This window comes from Atractosteus spatula (assembly GCF_055471065.1).
Source record: "Atractosteus spatula isolate fAtrSpa1 chromosome 10 unlocalized genomic scaffold, fAtrSpa1.hap1 SUPER_10_unloc_2, whole genome shotgun sequence".
In the NCBI taxonomy this organism is placed as follows: Eukaryota; Metazoa; Chordata; class Actinopteri; order Semionotiformes; family Lepisosteidae; genus Atractosteus; species Atractosteus spatula.
Window position 1 is genome coordinate 1,487,486 of NW_028296622.1, and position 11,458 is coordinate 1,498,943.

Sequence of the window (11,458 nt, forward strand, 5' to 3'; positions counted from 1 at the left end):
TGGAGCCCGATAAACGAACCAGGCTTTATTCTTTATCAACCACAGAATATACACACACATGACGGAACACGCACACATCTTTAGGGTGGTAATTACTTAACGACTTAACAACAAGCTATACAGTACACTTATAGGGGCGCTTCCTCCTCACAACCAGGCGTTACAGTGTGTATATGTGTATATATGTACTTTATTCTCCTGAGCCGATAATCAAAGAGCAGAACCGGCTCGTCCGGCAACTGGGACTTTATATCTCGCAACGGCGACTTACAATCTCAGAATCACGACTTTATTTCTGGTCATTGGGACTTTATATCTCGCAACTGCGACTTACAATCTCAGAATCGCGACTTTATTTCTGGTCATTGGGACTTTATATCTCGCAACGGCGACTTACAATCTCAGAATCACAACTTTATTTCTGGTCATTGGGACTTTATATCTCGCAACGGCGACTTACAATCTCAGAATCACGACTTTATTTCTGGTCATTGGGACTTTATATCTCGCAACTGCGACTTACAATCTCAGAATCACGACTTTATTTCTGGTCATTGGGACTTTATATCTCGCAACGGCGACTTACAATCTCAGAATCACGACTTTATTTCTGGTCATTGGGACTTTATATCTCGCAACGGCGACTTACAATCTCAGAATCACGACTTTATTTCTGGTCATTGGGACTTTATATCTCGTAATTTCGAGTCAGAAAAGTCATAATTTCGAGATCTAAAGTCGAAACGGCGAGAAACCGCGGCGCGTTTTTTTTTCTTTCCACTTCCTGGCGGACACGGCTTCCACAGAGGAGGGAGAGAAATGGACTTTTATGTTTTTCTATCGACTTTATTCTCCTGAGCCGATCATCAAAGAGCAGAACTGGCGCCAAAACCCGCTTCCGGCTCGTCCTCCGGATGCCGCTGCGGCGCCGGTTGCTAAGCGACGCTCCGAGCCCGAGCGCTCGAGCTCCTCTCGGGGCGGTTTTATTCCCAGCTGAGGAGCCGCTCCTGTCCTGGAAATCCCGGGAAGGACTGGGACTCCCCTCCTGTGGGCTGGGAGGCTCTTCCCGGGTGTCCTGGTGTCCTGGGAAAAGGCCCCCTGTGCTGCGGGCGTCTCCGAGAGAAACGGGCTGTTTGTGTGGGAAGATGCTCTTTCCTCAGGAGGGGAAGAGCCGAGCGGGAAGGAAAGTTCTGGAAGTGCGTCTCCTCTCCGGCTGCTCCAGTCCCAGTGACGGCGACACCGGGACAGGACAGGAGGGACGAGCGGGTCCTCTTTCCCACACGGGGTGTTAGTGGGGTTTGTTAGGACACAGGACAGAGAGAGAGAAAAGGACATCAGTGGGAGAGAGTCCTGAAGCTCTCAGGTCTGGTCTTGATCCGGGTTGGTCCCAGTCCCACTTTACACTGGTTTACAATGTGGGACTTCTGCCCTGACACGACCCCACAGGTGTGTCTCCACAGGAGACGGGAGTCCTGTAACGTGTAACCCTACAATATTTGATCTCCTGACTGTCTGTTATTCTCCCCAATATAATCCTCTCAGTCTGGTATGAAATACCAGCTCCTGTCAGTCAGCTCTGTTACAACAGACAGGATCCCTTTAGTCCTGCAGGGCTTGATTCCGATTTTTATTCAACCACTTCTCTCATAATCACCTTTGTTTTCCAGCAGCGTTTCTGTATCATTCTAAAGAAGCGAACAATAGGTTTCTACTGCTGTACTTCAACTGGAAGGAGGTAAAATCACACGTTCCCGTTTCTCTTCAATACCTGGTCCTCTAGGCTGGTCCTCTGTCACATCAGCTAAAAAGTCACTTTTTAGGTTGAGTCCTGAAACTGCTGGACAAATCTCTGTTCTCATCACATCGCAAACTGGAACCACAGCACCTCCAGCGAGCATGTCGAAACCAATACCGCCCTGCTCCTCAGAGAAAGAGTCTCTCTTTTCCCCAGTGACTCAGTCGGTGCTGCTCTTTCCCTGAATCTGTCCTCATTCGTCCCCTGAGGCGAGCGGTGAGGACAAGCGAGTGAAACTGTGTCACAAGAGTGAGTGTGGAGTCTGTGTGTTCCTGCTGTGGGTCGCTGGCGCTGGTGTCTGTGTGTGTGGCGTCTGCGTGTTCCTGCTGGGGGTCGTTGGCGCTGGTGTCTGTGTGTGTGGAGTCTGCGTGTTCCTGCTGGGGGGGTCGCTGGTGTCTGTGTGTGGAGTCTGCGTGTTCCTGCTGGGGGTCGCTGGTGTCTGTGTGTGTGGAGTCTGCATGTTCCTGCTGGGGGGGGGGGTCGCTGGTGTCTGTGTGTGGAGTCTGCGTGTTCCTGCTGGAGGTCGCTGGTGTCTGTGTGTTCCTGCTGTGGGTCACTGGTGCTGGTGTCTGTGTGTGTGGAGTCTGCGTGTTCCTGCTGGGGGGGGGTCGCTAGTGTCTGTGTGTGGAGTCTGCGTGTTCCTGCTGGAGGTCACTGGTGTCTGTGTGTTCCTGCTGTGGGTCACTGGTGCTGGTGTCTGTGTGTGTGGAGTCTGCGTGTTCCTGCTGGGGGTCGCTGGTGTCTGTGTGTTCCTGCTGGGGGTCTCTGGCGCTGGTGTCTGTGTGTGTGGAGTCTGTGTGTTACTGCTGGGGGTCGCTGGCGCTGGTGTCTGTGTGTGTGGAGTCTGCGTGTTCCTGCTGGGGGTCACTGGTGTCTGTGTGTGTGGAGTCTGCGTGTTCCTGCTGTAGGTCGCTGGTTCTGGTGTCTGTGTGTGTGGAGTCTGCGTGTTCCTGTTGGGGGTCAACAGCTCAGCCTGACGGTCCTGCTGTCTCAACCCGGTCCACTCTGTCGGTATCGAATCAGGGAGCCACGAGCTGTATCGGCCAGATTTAAACCGGGTCAGAACTGGGTCACTGTTTCTGAAAGCGCACACAGTAGGTGGCCAGAGACGGGGGGGTCAGGTGTCATTTTTCTGAGGGGGGATATGGGGTGCCGTCATCTGCAGCCCTTCAGCGCCCTCTGCTGGGCCATGCTGGGAATGACACCCCCAGGGTTCAACTCGCTCGTTAATTAGTCTGTCGTTAATTGATCCCGACTTCATCAGCAGTTTCCTGAGAGGAGCCAGGGTATCGGCTTGTTCCCCCCTCCCACCCCTCTCTGTGTACAGTAGAGCCTCCTGGGCAGCTTGTGAACCCTGGGTCAGTCACTCAGAGGGCTTATAACAACCCTGCCCGGGGAGGAGGGCTCTCGAGAGCGTCACTCGAGTGTCCCTTAAGCCCATTGGAGGAGAGGGCTGAGGCGGGACGTCACTCCACCGTGGTGGAAGCCCATTGGCTGAGAGGGGGACAGGGGGGCGGTCCCTGCGAGAACTCGGGGCAGGTGCGCGTCTCGTTTGAAGTTTGAATTCCTAACGGTCGCGCTTCCCGCCGTGAGGGCTCCTGCCCCGCCGCGGTTTCCCGAGTTTGACCTTATTTTATCATTAATAATTGGTTTTAGTCAGCTTTTTATTGGAATACACAAGCTTTCTGCTTTCCCGCCCTCATGGACGCTGTGTCTCTGCGTCGCCGAGCTGAAGCCACAGGTCAACCGCGGTTTGAACACGTTTCAATCACTCAATTCTTTTGTTTTTTTTAAAATATAATGTCGTCTAGAGCAGAAATTTGTTCTTCACGAACGTAGATATCGGTGGAAAAGTGTGCGTTTGCGTCAGTGTCATCAATATCATATGCTATCAGTGTTGTAACGCTAATATAATAAAATACTGCGTCAGTATAATCGGTCTGACAGAGTTTTCGCCAGGCTGGGGCTCTTCAGCACGTTTATACACCTGTTAAACTTGACTGAGTCCAAAGTCAACGCGTTTCTGGACGTTTCTGCGCACCGAGAGGACGTTTGCTGTTCGTGTTGGAGACGGAAGATGTTTCCCGGGCTGTGGCGGTGAGTGGCGACTTGTCCCTCCGTTTCTTCATTGAAATCGTTCAGTCCTCAGGCTGATGAGAAAACAGTCATAGGAGTGAGAAAATGTCTGTGGTGAAATTGTGTAAAAGTGTGTCTGTATCATTGAGCTCGAGGGGTTTGAGGTAAAATTGTGTCAAAAGTGTATTTTTATCATTGTGCTCGATGGGTTTGAGGTAAAATTGTGTCAAAAGTGTCTGTTTATCATTGAGCTCGTCGGGTTTGAGGTAAAATTGTGTAGAATGTCGGTTTATCATTGTAAAATTGTGTAAACGTGTCTTTATCGTTGAGCTCAGGGGGTTTGAGGTAAAACTGTGTAAAAGTTTTTTATCTTTGAGCTCAGTGGGTTTCAGGTAAAATTGTGTAAAAGTGTCTATCATTGAGGTGAAATTGTGTAAAAGTGTCTGTTTATCATTAAGCTCGACGGGTTTGAGGTGAAATTCTGTAAAAGTGTCTTTATCATGGTAAAACTGTGTAAAAGTTTTTTATCTTTGAGCTTGGTGGGTTTCAGGTCAGATTGTGTAAAAGTGTCTATTATTGAAGTAAAATTGTGTAAAAGTGTCTGTTTATCATTGAGTTCGGGGGGTTTGTGGTGAAATTGTGTAAAAGTCTTTTTATCATTGAGCTCGATGGGTTTAAGGTAAAACTGTGTAAAAGTGTCTTTATCATTGAGCTCAGAGGGTTTGTGGTGAAATTGTGTAAAAGTGTCTTTTTCGCTGTGCTCTGGGAGTTTGTGGTGAAATTGTGTAAAAGTGTCTGTTTATCATTGAGTTCAGGGGGTTTGTGGTAAAGTTGTGTAAAAGTGTCTTTTTCACTGTGCTCTGGGGGTTTGTGGTAAAATTGTGTAGAAGTCTTTATCTTTGAGCTTGCGGTGTTTGTGGTAAAATTGTGTAAAAATGTCTTTTTATCATTGTGCTCGTTGGTTTGTGGTGTAATTGTGTAAAAGTGTCTATCGTTGAGCTTAGGGTGTTTGAGGTAAAATTGTGTAAACGTGTCTTTTTATCACTGAGCTTGGGGGTTTGTTGTGAAAGTCTTTTTATCATTGAGCTTGACGGGTTTGAGGTAAAATTGTGTAAAAGTGTCTTTTTATCATTGTGCTTATGGGGTTGTGGAGATATTGTGGTTTTTGGGTGTAAACGTCTTATTGTTCACACGTTGCTGCTGTGATGTGGCCTTTCGCCTGTAGGTGGCGCTCTCTCCCGTCCCATCAAATACAGTAATACAGTATAAAAATAAGTGACAGGAAATACGCTGTGCTGAAGCTCTGTATGATGACGTATTCTTGAAGGTTTATTTGGGTTCAGGTAAAGAGAAATGAAAGTTTTATAAACACTTATTTTGGAGGCGTGTTTCACTCCAGGGGAAGTGAGCAGAAACTAACCCAAAGAAATGTGAGAACAGGGTGTACAGATGCGTTATGAAAGGGTGTTCTGGATGTGTGACTCAAAAACAACGATATAAAAACTGAAAACAGGAGATCCGCAGGTTGTCCGTTAAACCTTGAAGCTTATTAAATAGTCTTCCCTTTCCCCTGTGGACATTAAATCATCAGTCGCAGCAGGATGCCGATTGATTTGAAAGGCAGCTTTATCCCGACAGCATGAGAGAGAGGCCAACATCAGTCTGGCTGGAGGTCTGGTGAAAGGAAAGCTTTGACTTCAGAGAATTTAAAATGATTTTTGTAGATTTTAAAACTAAGGGATTGAGTAGAACTAAGTTATTATTTTATTTCAGTTGAACTATTAGGAACAGTTATTTTACAAAACCCGAACATTATTCTTTGTTTTGGTTTACTCGAGATTTAACGCAAGATGGAGTTTCCTGCAGGAGTTCTCGGGCGGTGTGGATCGTGTTCAGTGTCCTGCAGGAGTTCTCGGGCGGTGTGGAACGTGTTCAGTGTCCTGCAGGAGTTCTCGGGCGGTGGGGAACGTGTTCAGTGTCCTGCAGGAGTTCTCGGGCGGTGCGGAACGTGTTCAGTGTCCTGCAGGAGTTCTCGGGCGGTGCGGAACGTGTTCAGTGTCCTGCAGGAGTTCTCGGGCGGTGTGGAACGTGTTCACTGTCCTGCAGGAGTTCTCGGGCGGTGTGGAACATGTTCAGTGTCCTGCAGTCCAGGCTCTCACTACGGAGCTACGGAGCTCGCTAGTTTGACGTCTTGAGCGATTTTTCTCAGCCTCTGGTTTTTCTCCCTCATGATCCCTGCGCTCCTCCAGCAGCAGTTTCTCGTTGTTGGCGATCTTGGCGAGGATCTCGGCGTGCTGTTTTATCTTGCGCAGCTCGGCGATGCGGGCCTCCTCTTCCTCGTTGCGGATGAGCAGCTCGATGTAGGCGTCCGTGGACAGAGCGTTGGACTTCAGGGCGATCTCCTCCAGCCGCGCCAGGCAGTTGGAGGACAGCCTGATCAGCTGCATGATCCGGTCCTCGATCGTCTCGGAGTAAATTTCGATTTTCTTGAGCATCTCCTTCGTCGACATGAACTTGCCGGAAGCCTTCACAAAGTTGTCCTTGAGTTATTTGACTGTTTTGATGACCTTGACCACCAAGCTCGCCTCCACATTCAGAGCGGACGCCTTGTCCTCCGTGGAGTCGGACGCAATGATCTGGAAATCTGTGTTCGGCTGAGGACGCATGTCGATGTCTTTCTGCAGCGTCTCGGCGTCCCATAACGCGATTCCTGCGGGGAGACAAGAAATAGAAGAGGTGTTAATGGGGCTTTGCAAGCTTGTCGCACTACAGGGAGTGATCTTTCAGCTGCGCGGTCAAGTGTTGCTGTAGCGTCCCTGGTGGTCTAGTGGTCAGGATTCGGCGCTCTCACCGCCGCGGCCCGGGTTCGATTCCCGGTCAGGGAATGTCAGTACTGTTCTGGGGCGGGGCGGAGCGGTGGCTCTGAGGCTGAGGATCTGTTCCTGTGGCTGGAAGGTTGCCGGTTCAAATCCCGCAGCCAGCAGAGGAATCCTACTCCGTTGGGCCCCTGAGCAAGGCCCTTAACCCCAACTGCTACAGGGGCGCTGTACAATGCCTGACCCTGCACTCTGACCCCCAGCTTTACTCCCTGTCTGTGTGTCTTTCTCATGGAGAGCAAGCTAATGCAAGAAATTGTATAGGAACAATAAAGCAACATTATCAACATGATCACATTATTATAAATCGTAATCAATGCGACAGAGATATAAGCGCAAGGCGAGGCATCCTGACCACGAGGATGAGGCTGAAGCCCCACCACTGATGCAGCCCTCCAGTGAGAGACTTTGGTTCAACAGGCCTGTTGGGTTGTACACAAGCAATTAATCACTGATCACTGGTCGAGGGTGTGATGGGAGGGTCTGAGATTCACATTCCCTGAAGGGCAGACGGGAGATTTGGGCTGCCCGACGCCAGACATAGGAACAGATGACGAGTGACTGCTTGCTGATTCCAGTGGGTGAACAGAAGGATTTAATAGCGAGTGATAAGAATGAGGAACTCGGAGCACTTTCAGTGGGATCGGGCTTCAATGCAAGCGTCCAGTTCTTCTGGTCCTTTTGTCACGACTGAAACAACGAGGATGAAAAACAAACGCCGGCCAGAGCGATGGGAACCTGTCGGAGTTTCCACTGTGGGTTAACGCTAGGGGACGACACTGCACCAGACTGGAGCCAGATGGAGTTTCCACTGTGGGTTAACGCTAGGGGACGACACTGCACCAGACTGGAGCCAGATGGAGTGTCCACTGTGGGTTAACGCTAGGGGACGACACTGCACCAGACTGGAGCCAGATGGAGTGTCCACTGTGGGTTAACGCTAGGGGACGACACTGCACCAGACTGGAGCCAGATGGAGTGTCCACTGTGGGTTAACGCTAGGGGACGACACTGCACCAGACTGGAGCCAGATGGAGTGTCCACTGTGGGTTAACGCTAGGGGACGACATGACACCAGACTGGAGCCAGATGGAGTGTCCACTGTGGGTTAACGCTAGGGGACGACACTGCACCAGACTGGAGCCAGATGGAGTGTCCACTGTGGGTTAACGCTAGGGGACGACACTGCACCAGACTGGAGCCAGATGGAGTGTCCGCTGTGGGTTAACGCTAGGGGACGACACTGCACCAGACTGGAGCCAGATGGAGTGTCCGCTGTGGGTTAACGCTAGGGGACGACACTGCACCAGACTGGAGCCAGATGGAGTGTCCACTGTGGGTTAACGCTAGGGGACGACACGCCACCAGACTGGAGCCAGATGGAGTGTCCGCTGTGGGTTAACGCTAGGGGACGACACTGCACCAGACTGGAGCCAGATGGAGTGTCCACTGTGGGTTAACGCTAGGGGACGACACTGCACCAGACTGGAGCCAGATGGAGTGTCCACTGTGGGTTAACGCTAGGAGACGACACTGCACCAGACTGGAGCCAGATGGAGTGTCCACTGTGGGTTAACGCTAGGGGACGACACTGCACCAGACTGGAGCCAGATGGAGTGTCCACTGTGGGTTATCGCTAGGGGACGACACTGCACCAGACTGGAGCCAGATGGAGTGTCCACTGTGGGTTAACGCTAGGGGGCGACACTGCACCAGACTGGAGCCAGATGGAGGTTCCACTGTGGGTTAACGCTAGGGGACGACACGGGACCAGACTGGAGCCAGATGGAGTGTCCACGCTAGGGGGCGACACTGCACCAGACTGGAGCCAGATGGAGTGTCCGCTGTGGGTTAACGCTAGGGGACGACACGGCACCAGACTGGAGCCAGATGGAGTGTCCACTGTGGGTTAACGCTGGGGGACGACACGCCACCAGACTGGAGCCAGATGGAGTGTCCACTGTGGGTTAACGCTAGGGGACGACACTGCACCAGACTGGAGCCAGATGGAGTGTCCACTGTGGGTTAACGCTAGGGGACGACACTGCACCAGACTGGAGCCAGATGGAGTGTCCACTGTGGGTTAACGCTAGGGGACGACACTGCACCAGACTGGAGCCAGATGGAGTTTCCACTGTGGGTTACAGTTAGGGGACGACACTGCACCAGACTGGAGCCAGATGGGTATGACTGGAAGCTGGGGAGGAAGTGACCTCATCATTGACACTGTCTCTGGGAACACCAAGGACTGTGAACGTGGGGGTACAGTGCCTGATGACGCAAGAGGAGCTCAGTTGTGCCAGGCTTCCAGGGAGGGACAAAGTCCTAGGAAGGAGCCAGACTATCAGGCAGCATGGCAACCAATAGGATTCAGTAGCGTTCTGCAGAGTGTGGAGAGGGAGACATTGAAGGAGCTGCGTCTTTGATGTGTAGAGAAAACTTATCAGAATCTAAAGAGGGCTCATACAGCTCAGCTCAGTATAGCTCTCACCTGGAATCTGTCATAGAGCTGAAAGACAGGTCACCTCAGTGTGAATCTCTCACATGGAATCAGTGTGTCTGTCAGGGTCATACAGCTGGAGACAGGTCACCTCAGTGTGAGTCTCTCACCTGGAATCAGTGTGTCTGTCAGGGTCATACAGCTGGAGACAGGTCACCTCAGTGTGAGTCTCTCACCTGGAATCAGTGTGTCTGTCAGGGTCATACAGCTGGAGACAGGTCACCTCAGTGTGAATCTCTCACCTGGAATCAGTGTGTCTGTCAGGGTCATACAGAATCCCCAGCTGGATCAAATGAACGCATGACCCCAAACTGTCTGGATAGCTTCTTTAAAAACGTTTTCTAAACCTTGGAGTTGTACAGTTTTAGACGATTTGTGATTGTGCTCTCTCACAGAAGATAGAAAACAAGTCTCATAAATTCCCATAGGAATTAGAGCCATGATCGGATCAAGGATAGGATCGGAGCCATGCTCCTCGCCAGCTCTCCCTTCTCTGTACCCAGCCAGTGTTGAAGCTGATACCGGAGGCACTGCTGTACACAGAGAGGGGAGGGAGGGGGGAACAAGCTGCACAGCCCTGTTGTTGAAGCCGATACCGTTAACTGATGACTTCCAGTCAGCAGCAGGGGCAGTCGATCACTCGGGATGCAGAAAGCAGACCAGGACACCCAGTTATCTGAAAATGTTACTTTATTAAAACAAAAGATTCACGACAAGAACCAGATGAACCCGAGAGCCTTCGACACGCCAGCGCCGCCCAGAGGCAGCGCGAGGACCGCAGACGGGGAACGCACCAATGTCTCCATATATTAGTGTAACAATCTGTCCTGTACGCTATGTACAACATTAGTAGTCAGCGAAGAAGAAGAAAAACACAAAGACATCCAGTGTGTCACATCAGCAGTATCTACAGCGCCCACACCCTGGGGTAGTATTCAGCCCGCTGCCCCGTCCGTCCTCCCCCCTAAACCTCAACGCTGGCCGGCCGAGCCCCCCGTCCCCCAGAACACCCTGGACTGACTCCACCTGCTCCTGTCCTGCTCCGCACAGCGGCGCCCCCTGGACTAACAGGACTGGACAGTGTCCCTTCCCCACCCCCTGCTCGGCTCGGCTCCCCCCTCTCTCAAACTGATTGATCAGGAGTGATCGATCACATGGAGATACTGACCAGGGCCAGTCACAGCGAATGGATCAGGAGTGATCGATCACATGGAGATACTGACCAGGGCCAGTCACAGTGAATTGATCAGGAGTGATCAATCACATGGAGATACTGACCAGGGCCAGTCACAGTGAATGCATCGGGAGTGATAGATCACATGGAGATACTGACCAGGGCCAGTCACAGTGAATTGAACGCCACCAGGGGGCGCACAAGAGGCTCAGCCCTCAGAGCCTCCGCCCTCCGAGCCCACAGAGGACATCCTGCCCCGCGAGAGTCCGCAGGCCGGAGCCGCTCCTGCTACACCATGTTCATGGCGTCCTCCAGCAGGAAGCGGTGGATTGCTGGGAAGGATGGCCGCTCCCTGGACTCCTGGCTCCAGCAGCTCAGCATCAGCTTGTACAGGCCCTGCGGACACACCTCCGGCCGGGACAGGAGAGAGAGAGAGAGACGGGTGAGTCTGCAGGACAGGAGAGAGCAGAGAGACGGGTCAGTCTACAGGACGGGAGAGAGCAGAGAGACAGGTCAGTCTGTACGACAGGTACACCTGGAGAGAGACAGGTCAGCCTGCAGGACAGGAGAGAGAGAGACAGGTACAGGTACTGCTGGCCAGGTGTGGCTGTTACCTGCTTGCCCTGGTCTCTGAAGAACTCTCCAGCGTTCTCGATCACCAGCTCATCTGTCATGGAGGCGTAGGGCTGCTCCTTACACAGCATCAGCATCTCCCAGAGGGTCACCCCGAACGCCCACACATTGCTGGCCGTGGTGAACTTACTCTGGGGACACAGACACATGGGGTCACCCCCAACACCCCCACACAGAGACACACAGGGTTGCCCCCACACACAGACAAACAGACAGGGTCACCCCGAACGCCCCCACACACAGTCACACAGGGTCACCCCCAACGCCCCCACACACAGTCACACAGGGTCACCCCCAATGCCCCCACACACAGACAAACAGACAGGGTCACCCTGAACGCCCCCACACACAGTCACACAGGGTCACCCCCAACGCCCCCACACACACACAGACACACAGGGTCA

The 11,458-nt window shown here is 52.1% G+C and overlaps 1 protein-coding gene and 1 non-coding gene across 2 annotated transcripts; one reads left to right on the plus strand and one right to left on the minus strand.

Moving 5' to 3' along the window:
• The first annotated feature begins 6,684 nt into the window (after positions 1-6,684).
• On the plus strand, positions 6,685-6,756 carry trnae-cuc (transfer RNA glutamic acid (anticodon CUC)). Its single transcript has one exon. It is a non-coding gene; the product is annotated as a tRNA-Glu (tRNA).
• A 3,953-nt stretch (positions 6,757-10,709) lies between these two features.
• LOC148812603 (epithelial discoidin domain-containing receptor 1-like) lies at positions 10,710-11,131 on the minus strand. Its single transcript, XM_088908598.1, has 2 exons — positions 11,034-11,131; positions 10,710-10,848 (listed from the first exon to the last, which is right to left on the minus strand). The coding sequence occupies exons 1-2, from the start codon at positions 11,129-11,131 to the stop codon at positions 10,710-10,712; spliced, it is 237 nt and encodes a 78-aa protein (XP_088764724.1).
• Positions 11,132-11,458: the final 327 nt, after the last annotated feature.